Below are 18329 nucleotides of genomic sequence, written 5' to 3' on the forward strand. Positions count from 1 at the left end.
CGGTGGTGACTTGTGACTGCTTCGATCCGAGCCGAAGATAGGCCAGGGCTCCGTGCCGGTGGTGGTCACGGGCTGGGGGGCTGAGAGTGAGCCCAGGGGAGGGCGCTGCCGCGGTCTGGGGCGCCGGTGGTCGGGCGGGAGGCGGCGGGGAGTCTTGCGGAGTGAACAAGCTGTACCCAGCTCCCGTTACCGCTTTGGCAGCTGTGAAGCCTCACATGACATTTTCAGACGTCACCCCGAAGAAGCCCGTGTTTACAAAGGCTGAAGTGCTTCTTTTAGAGGATTACAACTAAGTCCCGTGTCTAAATGGAAAATGTACAAGTATTCCTCCCAGGAACGTGCTGTGTCTTTCTGTCATGTAAACAACATTAAGCACAAACATAGATGTCCACTTAGGACAACTGGCCAGTGGTAGCATGATGCTTGCAAACGAATACAGTCCTCCGGTCTGTGGAAAGACAACAATTTGTAGTTGCATCTTGAAACTTCTTAAACAATATTTTTATTTTGGGTTTATTCATAGGCTCAACTAATGGATGTGAGAGAACTTCTTTTGCATTTTTGCGACAAGAACTTCCTGTGAGGTTTGCAAACATACTAAGAGAAATCGATCTTCTCCCTGATAAATTACTAGGCACTCCATCAGTACAGTTAGTAAGAAGCTGGTAAGTAAGAACTCGTTGAATTCAGGCTGTAAAATAACATAGCTTTGACAACTTGATTGTCATAGACTTTTTGAATAGTAGAAGAAAATAACAAAATACACTAAAAATGCAGTTCCTTCATCAAAGCTGAGTTGCAAGCTGTTACACACTGTCCTTTTCTAGCATACTAAAATTAAATTGAAAAGCAGCATGGTAATACTGTTATTTTAAAATATTTTTTTTAAAACTAATAGTTTGAAATAGTTGGTAGAACAAACCTCACTTCTTACTCTAAGAAGGGAGAGAAGAAAATGTGTTCTGTTTTTCGCATAGCATTACAGACCCTAAGAGCTACACAAAAATGGGAAAGCACACTATATACTTGTTTGTGTCTTCCACTGATGGAATTACTAACAGTTTCCATTCCATAGTATATTGCCTTGGCCTGTGCAGCAAGTGTTTGGACTTCAGTTAACATAACCTCTAAGGTTGACATGGTGGTTGAATCTGATTTAACCTTGTTTTCCTGGCACACCTGCAGCATTTACAAGGATGGCTGACATAAAGGGCAAAAGTATTCGAGTGAGATCCAGATACTGTTCTTAATCAAGCAAACAGTTGTGCCTTTGCAGTATGTGTCAGGGCTGTCAGATGTTAGCACAGGAGGCTCAAGTACTTAGCTTGTACCAAAGCTGTTTGGATTTGGAAAAATTTTGCTTAGGTGGCTTCCTGATCAGTATTGTCATTTTGGATCTTCATCTAAATACCTCTCAAGAATGGTAAGGGAATCCTACACATTTAAAGTGAGGATTTAGATTCTTTCCTGGGTGGCAGGCACAAGAAAAGAACTTTTAAAAGTTCTAGAGTTCAGGCAGTCAAGAAGCGTCCTTCTGTGATTCCGTACTTGGATGGAACTTGATACTCCAGACTTCTAGATGACTTGTTAAGAGTAATGATTTAGACAAGACAAAGTATCCTGTTCCTAGACTATATAAGACAAATGAATAGCATATGTATCTTGTGTTCTTTTTCAATAGGTACATCCAAAGCCTAATGGAGCTGGTTGAGTTCCATCAGAAAAGCCCAGATGACCAAAAAGTCTTATCTGAGTAAGCTTTTCATTTGTTTCTTTGAACTTTTGAGTTCACATTCCACTTCTCACAGTGTAGTCAGTTTAGAATGAGAGCTGTTATTAGCTAAATTTGATAATCTAGCACGAAGTACTGTGCATAGAGAAAACTGGTTTAAATCTCCGATTATGTTTAGCAATATTGCTAATAAATATGAGCCATTGCAGCTCAGTTTCAAGGGCATACTGCCCCTTGAATTGTCATGATGGAGAAGTATCAACAAAAATTATATGTAATGTCACATCCCTACTTCTTTCCAAGATGTCAGCTAGGGGTCTTTTTCCCTTCCTCACATTCTCCTCTCCTCAAACTATTATGAATGAGTAAACAGGCAGTGAATTTGACATGGCTAATGATTACACCTTTTGTATTAAAATTATCAAACTCTTCTGGTTTAGCTTGGTAAGGAGTTACTTTTAAAAGAATTAAAAACCAGACTGTATTGTAATATTAATATTGTTATGCACTTATCTGTGCTGCTGCTGGAATAGATAATGACACTGTACAAAGCTTGTCTCCATGTAGTCTTAAAATAATGTTCTAACAAGATCTCTTTTTGACCTAGCTTTATAGATACATTAATTAGAGTCCGAAACAGACATCATGATGTGGTTCCTACAATGGCACAAGGAGTAATTGAATACAAAGATACATTTAAAGTAGATCCTGTCACCAATCAAAACATTCAGTACTTTTTGGATCGTTTTTACATGAGCCGTATTTCTACCCGGATGCTAATGAACCAACACAGTAAGTAGAAATTTTTACCTGAGGAAAAACTTGAACCTAATAAGAAACATGTTAACATAAACGTTTCTTAAACCTCTTGGGAGATCTGCCTCAGATGGTTTTCTGTGACACTGAAAAGTTACAAACTGAATGTATGACTTATGAAAGTAATGTGAAAACTTGTTTTCTAGACTACAGACTAATTGTAATATGTCTTGTGTGGAATATGTAGGGATTTCATTCTGTACATCTGAAAAGCCTTTAGATGTTGAACTACAGAATAGCCAACACAGTTTGCTGGCAGTAGATAGTATTTTTAACTCACAAAAGGCATAAACAGCACTTTAACATATAATCACATAAAATACTGTGATATAAATTTAAGGCTTTTTTTCCTAATACAGTATTTGGGATTAAATACAGTATTGTTTTCATCTCAAACAGCCCTTCTTTTTGATGATAAATCTGGCTCAGGGCACCCAAGGCACATTGGAAGTATTGATCCTTGCTGTGATGTTGTCGAAGTAGTCAATGGTATGTATTCAGATCCTTAATATTTCTCTTTTATCAGTATTTATATCTGATTGCAAGCAGTTTGGGTGATGCTGACTGGCTTCTACTGAAATAGCTGAGAGCAGCCTATCAAAACAGGAGTTTTTATAGAACAGAACTTAAAAAAACAAAGTTGCAGTAAAAAAGGTGTTGGAATAAGGCCTAGCAAGTGACAGATGAGGTAACAGTTAAGATCTGTGATGTTGAGGTTGGCCTTACCTATTGATAGATAGCAGATTACAGAGTTATCAAATTGTACTGAAGATTTTCCCATGATGCTGTAACTGCCTATTTGTTCTCAGTTTTCAATGCACACAGTGGATGCAATGTTGTCATTCCTTTGAGACACAGGCTTAGAGTCTGGAACACCTTAGCAGCTAATGCAGTTTAAAATCATATTTTGCCATGTGTTAGAATGAATTTCTACTGTGTTTGATACTACAGTTCACAAATTTTATTTAAATATTTCAGATGCTTTTGAAAGTTCCAAGATGTTATGTGACCAGTATTATTTAACGTCTCCAGAACTGAAACTTACTCAAGTGAATGGTAAGACAAGAGATTTCATGTCTGTCTTCTGATCGGTAGCCAGACTGCTGCTTTTACTGAATCAAAAGGTTCCCATTTCTGTAGCCATAATGGTACATACCAGTTGATCTGTTTTGGGCTAGTTCCTCTTCATTTTCTGTTGTAGGTACCTCATTTTATCTCCTGTGTTAGAACTCAAATATTGTTGTATCTTAAACACTAGATTTTCTGAGGTAATATTTATGAATTTGAGAGAAGTAAGACTAAACTGTACTTGAAGTAATGTGTTAAGTTGCTAGAGTGGAGCTCAGTATCTGGAGGGAGGAAGTGGGGCTCCTGACTGAAATGCTGGTTCTGGCCCAAGCTGCCTGCATGTGTCTGATCTTGGGCAGTCTGCTTAACCTCTGAAATCCTTTGCTTATAAAAGGAAATTCATACTTTATTTTTCCAGTTCATTTGAAAAGAAACTGTTATTAAGCAAGTGGCAATTACAATCCAAACACTGTTATGAATGCATAAAGTTGTTTGCTCATTTTGGGGACAGGGGAACCCCAAAAGTAAAGCTTTATTTTCTTGTTTGTTTGTCATACAACTTGCTTATTGTAAAGTCTGGATACAATGCAGAAAAATTCCATCACCCTTTTAAATCTTGCTTCTACTTTTCCCTTCCTATAGGAAAATTTCCAGGAGAGCCAATTAACATTGTATATGTTCCATCTCATCTCTTTCACATGCTCTTTGAGCTCTTTAAGGTATGTCACTGAAAACTGTTTCTTCCCTTAGTGCTCTGAGCTGGAGCATCAATATGTAAAATCTCCAGCTAGATCTGAATGAAGTAAAGTTTTGCATAGGGCAGTGAAATTTCTAAAATTTTCTTATTTGGGGATTGGCAGTTGGGAAAGGAATGATTGCAGTTTGTAGGAGAGTATTTGGATGCTTTTGTGCAGTGGTAAATGGGACAGGGTGAGTGAGAAAAAGAGTGAAAGTGGGACATGGGGTTGTGACAGTGGCTAGCCTTCTGCTTTTAGAGATTACATCTGTAGTGCAGGTTTGCCCTGGTGCCTTTTCTGTGGAGTGGGTGATACATCTTCAAGTAGTGAATAGGGCTGAAGTAATGTGCTGCCAACATGGGGTGCAGAAGTCTGACAGCCTTTAGCAACTGCTGAATTCTGCTCTTCTCCAGAAACCTGGTGACTTTTATGGGAGTTATGTTATTTAATTTACATTGGCTGAGTTATGTTGGGCAAGAACGGTGTAATCCTTCACACATAGAAGGGTCTTGGCTATGCTTAGTCAATTCTAGGAGTTAGCATAACTCCTGTTATGCTAAACTGCTAAGTGTATTCCTTGGAAACTAGTCACTGATAGGAATAGGGTAACTGTGCTCAGCCTCTGTGTAACAGGAGTATGATTTTAAATGCATAGATTCAACACTCTTTAATAATGGTAACCTTCTTTTCCATAGAATTCAATGAGGGCAACTGTTGAATTCCAAGAAAATAGTCCTTCCCTTTCTCCAATTGAAGTGAGAGTTGTTCTAGGACAAGAAGACCTGGCAATTAAGGTATTTTGTTGGCCTACTACAATATGGGCTTAATGTAATCTTGATGATGGCATATGCTGCAGCAAATCCTATTAAAAGAACTTCCAGCTTCTGACAACAGAGCAGATACTGTGCGTGAGCATTTTGTAGATGGCCTCCAATTTAGTGCAATCATGATTGCAAGTATTTTTTTGCAGTATATTATTTTTCATTTATTGCTATTCAAATAACTTCATTTTACATACTAATCTTAATACATGATTGTAGTTAACTTTATTCTCTCTTAAATCAGATCTCGGACAGAGGAGGTGGTGTTCCAGTGCGGAAAATTGAGCAGCTCTTTAGCTACATGTATTCCACAGCACCAAGGCCAAGGATGGATGATGGTCGAAATACCCCTCTTGTAAGATATTTTCAGTACTCATGTTGCTAATAAGGTTGCTGTAGATGTTGGACAGATTGGGAGGTTAATAAATAATATGCTAGGTCCACGCTACTGCTTTGTGGGGCATGCAAAGATTATTGAGCCTTATAAATACAAATTGATACTTTCTGAAACAGATTTTTAATTTCTAGCTTAGCATTTAAAATATGCTTTTTAAAGTATAAAAAAAATAAGAACATTCCAACCTGAGTCAAACCCTGTTTTTTTTCTTGTACTCCAATGACAGTAATGTATGTGGTCTTTACTGCCACTCATTTCTGAGACTTACTATAAATTATGCTATCTTTACAGAGGCAAGCACAACTGAAATAGGCTAAAGACTTGTTGTTTATCTACCAGTAGCAAACTCCTTTTACTAATAAAGTTGTACTAGGAAAAATGGGTGAGGGATAATACAGAAATGTAATGTGTAAAAGTGGAACATATATAAACCCTTCCTCTTCCATGGAAATTAGTTTTTTTAATTTCTTGTGGCTTTGGGTTTTTTAATGGTCAGTTTCAATATTCTGTATGAAACTGATTGGCGATTTCTGGTTTTCTGTTAAGAGGAAGTGCAAAGGACTTTGTAGCAGTTTAAAATCTCTGAACCCTTTCCAGCTATTGAATTGTAAGTCATAAGAACTAGTAAAAAATGAATTAATTTTGTCTTGTACTTTATTTTTAGGCTGGCTTTGGGTATGGCTTGCCAATTTCTCGTCTGTATGCTAAATACTTTCAAGGAGACCTAAATCTCTACTCCATATGTGGTTATGGAACAGATGCTATTATATACCTGAAGGTATGTATTTTGATTTGGCTAAACTGACAATAACTACCGTTAATGCAGAGAGTAACTACTCAATATCATTTTTAATGTAAACAGATTCTCTGCTTGTGAGTAGAAAAGCTTTTATTAAAAAATGCCAGCAAGATTTGTAACTGGTATCTAGAATTAAAAATTAGCTTTACTTGAAAAAGTACCAGTGAGAGTCCATTAGCTTTTAGATTGTATTAAGATTTGTTACCTATTGGTTCATCGAACACAAAGTACTGGAAGAAAGTGAAGTAACAGAAAGGTGTGAGCAACAGATCTGGTTTTTTTACTATTTTCTTTATTCTGACATCCAGAAAGTCAGTAGAAATTAATCCTTAAAGAGTCTAGTACCCAGTCCTATTCAGTGTCTGCCATATATATATATATGGGATAGATATATCAGTAATCTTGAATACCTAGCATATAAAACCAGCAGTGCATGTTATAATTAACCTGGGAAAAAGGACTATGTGTTCTTTTCTACTCTGTGCTTATTCATGGGAAAAACTTGCATTGAATTTCTTCTAGTAAACCAAAACCAGTTCCAAGCACACCCAGAGAAGCAGTGTAAAAGGGAGAGATGGCTCAGTTATACATGTTACATTTCTAGTTAACAATTTCCTAGTGGAATATGAGTATTTTTTAGCTGCAAAATATGGAAGTAGGAAGAAACAGATTGTAAAGTTTTGCTGGAATTTTGTAAATGAATGTTCTTTTCCACATCTTCCAGGACTATCTTGAAAACAGGTTACAGGATAGCTCTTAAGGCCTATAAAGATGCATAAATGTGATTTGACGTTACTGCATTTGTCCTGCCAAATTATCCAAAGCAAAAATAGCTACCAAAGCAAACAAACTACTGCATCTATTGTAGAAAAATTTGCATAAATAACTTTGTTTTGTAGCATCACTGGCTCAACACTTGAAATGTAATGCATGAAATTTTGCAAAGTGACATTGTTGAGAGGTACAAATCAAGTAACTTTTTATCTTTTTGATTTTTAGGCCCTATCAACAGAATCAGTAGAAAAACTCCCAGTTTTTAACAAATCGGCTTCCAAGCATTACCAAGCTACCTCAGAGGCAGATGACTGGTGTGTCCCAAGTAAAGGCCCAAAGAACGTAGCAAAGCAGAGTGCAGCTCTCTAAAGAGAAGTTGGTATTCAGGCACCCAAGGGGATCAAGCTGACTTCTCAAAGACTAATGTTTGGAAGTATTCACCTACATCCAAACAAGAAAATTCTTCAGTTTCAGGACTGACAGAAGAGAAAGAAGATAAGGATGTTATAGCCTAGGCTGTATGCACTGAATGTGAAATCTTGCTGTGGACTTCAGGATGCAGAAAATAGGAGCACCTTTGTCTTTAAAGAAGAGATGTGTATAGAGGAAAATCAGACTCTTTTTTTCTTATGATCAAAGACTTGATGTGGTAGAGGTGTGCAATTTGAGTCCTGTTTAATGCTTGAATTCTGAATACAGATAAATGTAGTTATGCTGGTGTATATTTTTCTCCTAGAATAGTTATCAGCTGTTCATTTTATTACAGAACTTCTCAGGTAGATAGATAACACCTGTACTTTAAAGCTGCATTTATAACATTTGGAAATAATTCACTTAACATGGCAGTTTTGTAGCAAGATACAAACAGCATTGAAATACAGCCTGACTGGAAGGGAGGGAGCCCTGGGAGGTAGGGAGAAAGTGTTTCCCATAGGTAGGAAAGTCCTATTTGGAAAAAAAAAAAACATATTCCAGTAATAATTCTTATGTGATGCCTTGCTCAGAGTTACAGTGCTACAGTTTTTTTGTTAAGCTGTTCATGGAAAACTAGCCAAGTAAGGGTCCTATGTATAAGGTAACTAAGAAGGAAATCAGGATATTTTGGAAAGCTGCTGGAAAGAAATGGAAAGCTACTTGATTATAGCAGCTGTAAGGTTAGACTGCATCTAGTCTACATGGAAAGCATGAACCAAGTAGGTCAGTTAGAATTTTCCAAGAACTGAAGTCAGACATGCAAGTTGAACAGAAAAGTTTTGGTGATCTGTATTACGTAAGCATGATGTGGGAAATGGCATGTTTAAAACATGGTCTTGTGGTTCCTTTTGGTTGTGCTGTTAGAAGATTAGTGGCTCAGTACACTAAGCCAAAATCTGCCTATCATCTTTGTCAAATTTATATTGGACCACACTAGCTCAAAGTCTACACCCTAAAAGCTGTGATGAGTGCTGAAGGTCTGTTTAAAAGGTTTTCAGGAAGAGTGGAGTTGGAAACGAGAAATTGCAGAATATGAACAGCACTGAAAACTATAGAATGACTTTTATGAACAGCAAAATAATGGGAAATTGTCACAGGAACGGTGCCAGTGGAAAAGAGCTGTTGGGGAAAATACTCCATTCTCAATAAGCTGCTTCCTTTCCCATCTTCTTTGTGCATTTTTTTTCCCTTGTATGCAAGGTAAACTTAATGGAAGAATTGATTTTGAACTATTGGACAGTGCAAAACTGGCCAAAGTTCGTCAGGGCTGTATAATATTACTTGAATTTTTTTACTAATTAGCTATTATTTTAAGTGTATATGATCCTTTGCAAGAAGTTGCAAGTACAGTATTTAAAGCATCTTGCTCAGTTGTAGAACAGTTTTCTAAAACAGATTTGTATTTTTGGACAGAAAGCCACTCCATGCTCTACTGTGAATATCAGATATTTTTTTTAATAGGAATGAGAGAAAGCTAGAACTACCTTGTGTTCTGGAAGTCCTGTTGGGGTAGATTTCTCAATCAAAACTAGTATTCTGATATGCTTCATTTCTTTTAAAAACTGAATTTAGAAGTATTGGTGATAACTACTGAGCATAATGACCAGTACTGCATCAAGTTTGTTTTTATCCCAGTGAATAAGCTGCAGTCACCAAAGGTCACCAGGTCTTATATCTGAGCTCAGCTCAGTGAATGAAATGGATAATAAAAATGAAATATCTTTGTCTAGAATATACAGGTGTAAAAGCTGCCTTCACTGCCATAATATACTTGAGTATTTACTGATTTTTGTATTGAACACAAGGTCACAAAAACATACCTAGGTAGTCAGTGTTGTCAAACAAACTATACCTCTCTGTCTGCACCCAGTGATGCTTGAATATCATTTGTGATCTTATGGTATGTTGTACATATGTAACATAGCTGTAGCTTCTATCTAAAGCAGCTGAAGCACATGGGTGCTGTAGGCATGTCTAATGTTTGCAGAGAGCAGCTGCAGAACACATTCACAGTGTAGACAGATGTGTGTATAGCACTTAAGGAACCCACGTGGAATCTCTGTAGTATTAAAAATTACTTAAGGGCTATCTACCAAAATAATACAGTACCTTTTTTCAGCATTTACTGAATTTTTATTCCTGAAAGTAGAGCTTTTAAAAGTTTTAAGCCTTTTACTTGGATGTAAATGTTGAAATAATTTTATAATAAAATCTTCTAAATGGTTGTCTAGTATTTTAATTTACTTTTAAGATGTCTAGTGCAAGCAAGGGTCGCCTTTAAGTCTTATGAAATGGAGTTGGACAAAGCAACTCGTACTGTGTCAAAGAGATGTAGTAGGGGAAGGGAACACTGAAACAAAGGTCTTCTTACACTTAATGTTGCATCTGCTGCGAGTTTACATAGTGCTTAAAATCAGTGCATTACCTCACATCACCTTACTCTTTCTAATTAGGATAGCATTCATCTTCAGAGATAAGAATTGAGAATCATTCATTGGTGCACATTCTACTGGAGAATCAGTGCAGATTCTCTAAACCACTTTTTGTTTTGTTTTGGTTTTGTTTTGTTCAGCTGTAAAGAATATGAACACTCATCACTAGTCTTATACAAGAAAAAAAAATCCATAATCGAGTCTATATTTAACAATTTTTTTCCACAAAATTAAGATGAAACAAAAGCCTTTCTTCCAGCTCTGAAGCAATGGGACAACTGGCTTTTAATAGCTGTTTTGTAAGAGAATAGTAGTTACCAGACAGAACAGACTGTGCCATGATAGAACAGTCCTGTGCAACTGGTGCTGTGGCAAACTTATGTTTGCCTGGGAATGTCCTGCATCTCCCTTAATTAAGAAGATAGAGTAACTGTAAAAATGCACATAGGTACTTTACCTGAAAGAGGAGAGGTGAAAAACAGCCAGACTCTGGGTTTCTGGCAGTAAATGTACAAGTGACAGCCTCATGTGCTGGGTTTCCCTTTCTTAACAAAGTTCTTTTTACCTGTAATGCCAGGAAGGTGGATCAGATGGTGCAGGCTCTAAGAATCTTGCAATTACAGAAATGTACTATGCAATATATCAGTATGTCAGGTGTGTTGGGAGAAAAAACCCAGAACTAAAGCACACCAGAGATTTTAATACTACTACAGAAAGCAAAAGGAAACTAACAACAAAAACACATGTTGTGTTTTCTTTTCCCTATCCACCTTTACTGTCTTGCAGCCCCTAGAGACAGGACTAGCACATTTCCACTCAGGTTTTTCCAAGCAGAAACATGTGTTCTGTACCTCACCCACAGCAGGCTCAGGGGATGTACATGCTGCACGTGGGAGCCAGGCATGGCAGGGATGTGCCTGACTCGCTGTGCAGCCTGTGTTGAGCACATGGCCCCAGTGGGCAATACCCCATCTCTCCGCAGCATGCTGCTTGAAGGGCATCAGTTCCAGCCAAGCTCCTGCAGTCCAGAAGGTGCCAGAAGTTGAAAGGTTGTGGTTTTTTGGTTTTTTTTCCTTCTCCCACCCAAACCTGGTGAGTGACAGAGGCTGCGCACCCAACTCCTGATTCAGCAAAGCACCGGAGGTACAGGACTGGCTTGCTTCTAGCGTGTCAGAGGTTCAATGAAATCAGCAAGTTTACTCATGGCTAAAAGGCACTCTGGTTTCACAGGAGATAAGCAAATGTCGCACTTCCCCCCCTTTGCCCCCTGATCGGGACCTTACAAAGTCAGGTTACTTATGTCAACAGAAACCACGCCAAAACACCCAATGTTTTCTCTTCCAGACCATTAGCTAAAACCTGTAAACTGATTTTCTTTCTGGTGCCTTGGGCACACGTCCAGATCAATCTCCCTGGAGCCTTGATACGCAGTTGTTCATTATCATCTTTTTCCTATCGCTTAACCACGCTTTCAAATCCACCAGACTTTGCCCTTAGTGTGCAATAATGTCCTTCCCAGCGCATTATTACAAAACCAGCTTTACTACCTTCGATAAGAAATGCTGCTGGACTGGAAAAATAGATATATATTTTTTCCCCCTTATGGCAGTGATGATGACTTGGGAGGATCAGGTTATAATGCCCAGGAATTGTACACCCTTAAATTCTTGAGCAGTTTTGGCAAGCGGAATGAAGAACATGGCAGTTTATGATCCCTTCGCTCAACTAATTTGGGGGGGTGGGGACAGTGAAAAGGAAGGTACACACTTCTAGCTTAACATCTTTGGGTTTGCATTCCCCAAAAGTTGACAACATAATGTTATATATCTCAATCCTGTATCACAGGCCCCAAGGTGGCTTTGCGCGTCTGTGCTGGCATGCACATTCAAGACAGAACAACTCAGTGAGTGGCCAGATGCTGCTCCTCCTTGCAGTCAGCAAAGGGAGAGCAGGACATCGCGGTAGGCAGTCTGTCAATCCTGCTTCTCTCCACTCACCTCATAGGGAGGAAAGGACAGAAAATCCCCACAGGCAGCCTGAATTCTTCCCTGCAATCTTGAGTGTTGGCTGGCACAGCAAGAGGCTGGAACACAGTCCTGGGTCTTCAGAATATTGAGGCCTCTTAATAATGTAATATTTTTATATAAGTAGAAAAATATATACGTGGTAACAGCAGCTGCTCCTCAACAACTCTCCTCAGCATTCCTTCTGCAGCGATGAAAGAAAACCAGAACAGAGTACAACGAATTGGCCCATGTAGAGTTAGCACAGGTTTTCCTGTGTTGTTCCCTTGCTCTGCGGTTCCTAGCAGGAAGAGGCAAGAAAAGAAAGGTTCTACTCAATTCCCTGCCGTGTGAGGCAGACAGCTTTGAGGAACGAGCCTCCTGCTGCCTTTCTGGAGTCACGTCTAGTTGAAAACAGAGACAGACCTGTGATGCAGTAAACACAGCAAGAGCAGTGACCCCCTTTCCCACCATTTGGGGTTGTAGAGCATCATCCTGGAAGGCAGTAGAGAGTTTCTAGTTTAGGATGGCCATATTTTAAGTTACATTATTACGATGCATCTAGCTATGCCCTGTCTGAAAGGCTCAAATAAGAAAATCAAGTAAAAAAAAAAAAAAAGTAATTGTTTTCATTGTTGTTTAGAGGTTGGGTTTTCTGTACTGTGTCACATTAGGGTAGCGGGCCTGAAAACCGAGAATGTTGGCATGGGATTCGGCACACCAAGTATGACACCTTATCATGACACTGCATATGCATCTGTATGTATGTGCTGAGATGAGAGCTGGATATCTAAGCTCCCCCTCTCATAACCAGAGTTGCTATATTCAGAGGACCCCAGATAGCCATCAGCTCCTCCTGAAGCAGACACTTATTTCTGGGCAGCTGAATAGCTCTCCTGGCTTCAGTAACAGAATTCAACAGACTTTAATGAGACCCTAGACACCTGGGGCACATGTTTAGACGGGCACCTGCGTTTAGATTACTTCAGCTGTGAGCTGGCTCCCAGCTGATCAGTTACCTAAAAATAGTGATGCTATATGAGGAACCCTGCAGTATTCTGCCTGTCTCTCATCTGTCACTCCAGAAGTCCAGAGATCTTCCACAGGTCCTTTGTCATGTCTGCCAGTCCCATGCAAATACCTTGTATGGATGCTTTTGGTTTTCTCAAGTATCAGTGAACGTTTATGTTTAGGTAGCTGACTCAAGTCCCCTTATTAATTCTGTGTGGCTGTGGGAGGCTGCAAATACAGAACTCAAAACAATGTCACTGCTGTGTCATTGCTGGCCAGGGTGGATAGATAATGGAAAATCCCAGACAATATTTCTCCTGCAGCAAATGCCAGTGGGATCATTGCAGAGGAACCCTGCTGGCTGCTGGCACAGCCTGTGTCAGCCTGCGGCTGCCTCTGTGCAGCTTGTCACTACTGGCTGCGTTTCCCAGCGTCGCAGGCCTGTCTGAGTTTGGGACTGGCCATGGTGACACATGACTGCAGGAGACAACATGAGGCTCAGCACTTGGGGGTCTGCACCCCACAGGGCAGCAGTGCTGCCTGTGAGCTCTGAGCCACGCTTACTCTGCCTGGGACACCCAAATACCAATTACCCAGGCAGGCCTTTCACGGAAAATTAGGAGCGAACTGTAACTGATGTTGATTGTTAAATACCATGAGGCATATCAAGAAATCAGATGCATCGAAAGCTCTTCTCGCAGTGTTTATTCTTTAGAGTGGTTTTCTCTTCCTAGCAGCTTTACCATCCACAACACTCCTGGTTGATTTTTAACAAATTAACTGGGAAATAGGGTGGAATACCTGGAAGGGATACTTGTCCTTTCGTCCAGTCACTGTAGCATGCAGCACAGTTAGTATGTGCCTTGCAAAGGGTATTGGTGGCCCAGAGTCACTCCCCTGCTTACAAAGGGTATTACTGGAGAAGTTCAACCTTCGTGCAGGGGTGGATCAGATCGTTTATACCTCTCTGAGTATTAACAAGTATGTGTCATTGCTTCACAGACCATAGGAAGCTGTTTGCTCAGGCATAAAACTTCATTTGGGTTGACACAGAAGCACTTGTTTGTGCTTAGTTAGGGCCTGTTACAAAACCCTCTGAGCTCACTGGACAACTTTCCCTTCCTTCTAATAATTTTTCCCTCAGGTTTTTATATAAATCACGATGAAGAAAGCTTCATTTTCAAGTTCTGACCAGGGACACTCTTAAGCTTTCATTATTCATGTAATTTGTCAAGATGCCCAGAAACCTTCTGCTGGTCCAAATCCCTTCATGTGCTTTGCCTCTGTAGTCTTGCCCTCCTGTTCCTCTGTTCCTCCCATTCCTGCTGCTGATGCCAGGCTGTGCATGTTCTGAGCGTATCTTCTGTAGCTGAAGAATGGGAACAGTCCTTAGGAGGCATGTCACATTTTCAAAAGCTTTGGATGATTTTTCAAGGCCAATGGATGATCAGTTCACTTCAGGAAAAAAAACCCAAATCATAGCACCTTCTGCATATTCCCAGGTTTCTGTCTTTTGAATGAAAACATCCATGTCAGAACAGCTGGAAAAAAGACAGAACTATTCACTGGAGTGCCAGAGCTTGGAAATTGTATTACAGGCATTAGTGTTCAGGGCTGACTGAAAGAGATGTTTTCATCCTTCTCCAGAGTTGTCCTTGCCTTCTCTGCTCTGCATCAGAATGATATTCTCCACCTGCGAGTATGGATGTTAAGGGAGAGGATCTGTCTTGACTTTAAATCTGCACTAGTGCAGCCAAACACAACAAAGAAGACCTGCAGATCCTCCCATTTCTTCCCAGGCACAAACACACCCTCTGCTATAGGAAATAAGAGGTTTGGGGGAGAAGGTCTATCCTCAACAGCACACTCTTTCGGATGAGGGTTGTTTCATTTCATAAGAACAGAAAGAAGATTCCAGCAAAGCTGTTGACAATGAAAGGCTGAAATAAATGCTCTTCACTATTTCTTTAAAGTATATTAACACTGGAAGGTTTTTTTTGGCTTTTAAATGTAAACATTTCTAGCAGCATAGTAATATATTGGTTTACATTGCGTTAAGCCTTCACAACAGTTTTTTTAAACTAATAGATTCAGAAGCAGTTATTCAATAGTTCTCATTTTTATATAGCATGGGTATGGAATACTGAATATAGGTAATGGATCAATAGGTTACCTATAAGCATGCCTGAGACCTTCTGCTGGTTTAATTCACTGTTTTTTTCTGTAATGTGCCTCTAACGTATGCTAGCCCTTTATTTTCTCTTTCAAGCAATAAAAAAAAAGTATAATAAAATGTGGGATCAAGATATTAACCAATGTAAATGATAAATATTAGAGTAGTAATAACTCATCTTTAGACCTCGCACAATGCCCACTGAAATCTGTGACAAGCTTCCCGTTGACACGAATGAATTGTGGGCAAAGCCAAAATGGTTTGAGCTGCTGATGAGTAGAGGAGACACATACACTCCTGAAGGTCTCTAGAAGAAAACAAGCAAACTCATTTTCAAATCCTTCAGAGTCCAAGGCCAGACAAGAGGCCAGCCTCACTGTGTTACCTGCCAGGCTGTCTGCAAGATAGCATGTGTTGTGCTGGAGGAATTTACAATCAAGTGACACACCTAGGGAAGGAAGAGGAGTGTGTGACATACATTTAGACATTCAAGAGACTCTGTACAGAAACATGTGTATGCACATATGGCCAATTTAAAGGTACTAACCTCGCTGACAGCTTGTGCTTCAGCCCCCTCCCCCTTATCCAATGCAGTGAAAACCTTCTACTAGAAAACCTTGAGCTTCAAACACCCCAGACCAAAGGAAAGTCAGCTCAGCCTTTCTCTTCAAACTAGGTGAGACCAAAAGCCCACCCTGTCTGGCTGCAGTCATGCTGTTGTCTCTTAAGTGCAAGTATGTCCCTGTTTGGCAAAGTGGGCAGTTTGTCCTTGTGTTCCTGGTCACCAAGAGCTTGGCGGGGATAAAGATGCTTTGCCTGAGTCTGGAGACAGAAGGACAGGACTCTTTAATGGCACACAACAGTGACCAGCCACGGCTGGTGCTCATTTCACACAGCTAAGGCTTTTTTAAAAAAAGGATTACGAGTGTCCAAACCCTCAACAATGTGAGTGCCTGCTTCCATATGGCTGGAAGATTATTCCAGCTGTTTGGGGCCTGGAGCCTAAAAAAGCGAAGCTTGCCTCCAATAGTCAGTGGAGCTTCAGATACTTGGATGTGAATAGCTTGATTTAAGAAGCAGAGGGCAGACGGGCAGCTAGTGCTAGATAAAAGGACACAAAGCAGCACTCTAAATAAAGAGTGAACTATTATAAACCTTAAAAATACCCTTCAGGAAACTTGTGGCTGCTGCTCCGTTGCTAGCTGTTGGCTCTTTTGTTCTACTTACAGTTTTACATCTTTTTTATTATTATTTTTTCAAGGACAAGCACTAGCTAAGTATATAGCACGGCCTCCTCTGGTCAGAGCTGGGGGCTGTGGGAAGCAGTGGTGCCTCTTTGCATTGTTCTGGCAGCTTCCTCAGCAAGAAACAGGGAAGCTATGGGGACAGCGTGTTCCCCACTGCCTGCACTGGGAGCTTAAAAACATGTTTATGTCAAGTCAGCAAGAACTGCCTGGGCTGGTCACACCACTGCTCTCCCTCCCTTTCAAGGCTTCTGGAAGGAGCAGCGTCAAAGTTCAAGCCCATATTCAAGTCTGTTCCAAGGCACTGCCTGCAGTTTGATCCTGCCTGCCCGGTGTCACTTAATGACAATCTCATGAGTGCAGCCAGGTGTCCTGAAAATAAAGGGGAGCCAGGGCTGCCTCTCTGCCCCTCTCCCTGCCCCGCATCGGAAAGAGCAGCTCTCCTTATGTTTGAGTGGGTGTCAGCAACTGGGCAGGACTTGGTGCCATTTAATAGCAAACCCTCCCACATTCACAGCACAGCTGGGTGACAGCAGATAGTGCGTCCTAGTCAGCTGAAAAAGGAATCTTCCTTCTTGGTCTTCTCCAGGCAGGATGCACTCTCTGTCAAAGCTCTTGAGAGGATGGAAAAAGGACAAGGATGTTAAGGGGACACCAGGTGCGTAGCTCGGGTACACCCCTGAAGCACAGAGGTGCTGTGTGCTGTGTGAAGTGCCTTGCAAGAGGGGACCAGGACAGCTGTAGCACAGTGTGCCAGGTATCAGAGTTTCAACCAGCTGGAAGGAAAAGTAGGAGAGTTGGGTTACAAAGGCCTCCAGTGTGCAGCTCCCCACAGCTGTGTCAGGGTGGCTCAGACGCCTCCATCTGAAGCTTGCTAATGCCATGTGGCTACCTGGGATGGGACTGACTGTGTATTCGCCTGTTTCTTTACCCATTGTTAAGGTCCCCCTCGAGAGTCCTCAGATGCCCCTGGGGACAAGTGCGGGAGAAAATGTTTGGGTTTGCCCTGAACTTGCGGTCACTGCGGTGGGAAGCTGCTCTCCGTGGAGGGGCTGCAGCCCATGCTGGTGGCTTTTGAGTCCTTCATGCCAGAGACATGCTTTGGGTGTGCCTGGGGGGAAGAGCACACAGAAATGCTGACTATGACCATATGGATAGTCTTGTGTTCAAAATAACATTGTCGGCTTCAAGTATCACAAGTCACAGTTCACAGCCCTCAAAATGCTGATTCTCATTGTTAAATAAACAATGTTTAATCTTTTTGTTTTACATTGGATTGTTTTTTTCTTTTTCTAGTTTGCTGTTGGACTTCACCTCTCGATGTGCATGACCGCTCTTCCAGGTTGATTGAGACTATCAGTTTTCACCATGTCAAAATCTACAGTATCACTTCTAATTCAAATGCCAGTTCTCCCCTTTCTCCCTTAGTTCTTCCGCAGCACCACCACTTGGATCAGCTGAGCTCCTACATCTCCCTTGCACAGCTCCCCTGCCACATGTGTCCATTTCCACCCCCCCAGGCTGAACTGGCTTGGCCAGGGCAGGGTGCAACCACTCCTCCAGCAGCACAGAAAGAAGCTGACAGCAATAAATGGCTTCATGGACAGGGGCTTTGCTGATAAACCTCATATCTCTAGAGGGTCCTTGGTGAGCCAAGGTCACTGGTTAGTATTTCCTCCCACACCACTGGAGGATGCAGAATTTGATTTTGGGGAAAGCTGGCAGGACAAGGACTTTCTCCCATGTTTCTAATTACAGGGTAGGAACCTCCCACCTCACTGGCAGATGAAATGTGTGAGTACATCCCTCCTCAGCTGGTGCCAAGTGAGGCAAGGCACACTGCCTGCC

The 18329-nt window shown here is 40.9% G+C and overlaps 1 protein-coding gene across 1 annotated transcript; it reads left to right on the forward strand.

Annotated features, from left to right (window-relative positions):
• The first annotated feature begins 290 nt into the window (after nucleotides 1–290).
• PDK4 (pyruvate dehydrogenase kinase 4) lies at nucleotides 291–7513 on the forward strand. Its single transcript, XM_026843134.1, has 10 exons — nucleotides 291–665; nucleotides 1682–1753; nucleotides 2340–2524; nucleotides 2948–3037; nucleotides 3527–3604; nucleotides 4259–4335; nucleotides 5049–5147; nucleotides 5419–5529; nucleotides 6236–6349; nucleotides 7370–7513. The coding sequence occupies exons 2-10, from the start codon at nucleotides 1698–1700 to the stop codon at nucleotides 7511–7513; spliced, it is 954 nt and encodes a 317-aa protein (XP_026698935.1). The 5' UTR covers nucleotides 291–665; nucleotides 1682–1697.
• The last annotated feature ends 10816 nt before the right edge of the window (nucleotides 7514–18329 follow it).

The sequence above is a fragment of the Athene cunicularia genome (genome assembly GCF_003259725.1).
Source record: "Athene cunicularia isolate RWA chromosome 2 unlocalized genomic scaffold, athCun1 chr2_part1, whole genome shotgun sequence".
Taxonomy (NCBI): Eukaryota; Metazoa; Chordata; class Aves; order Strigiformes; family Strigidae; genus Athene; species Athene cunicularia.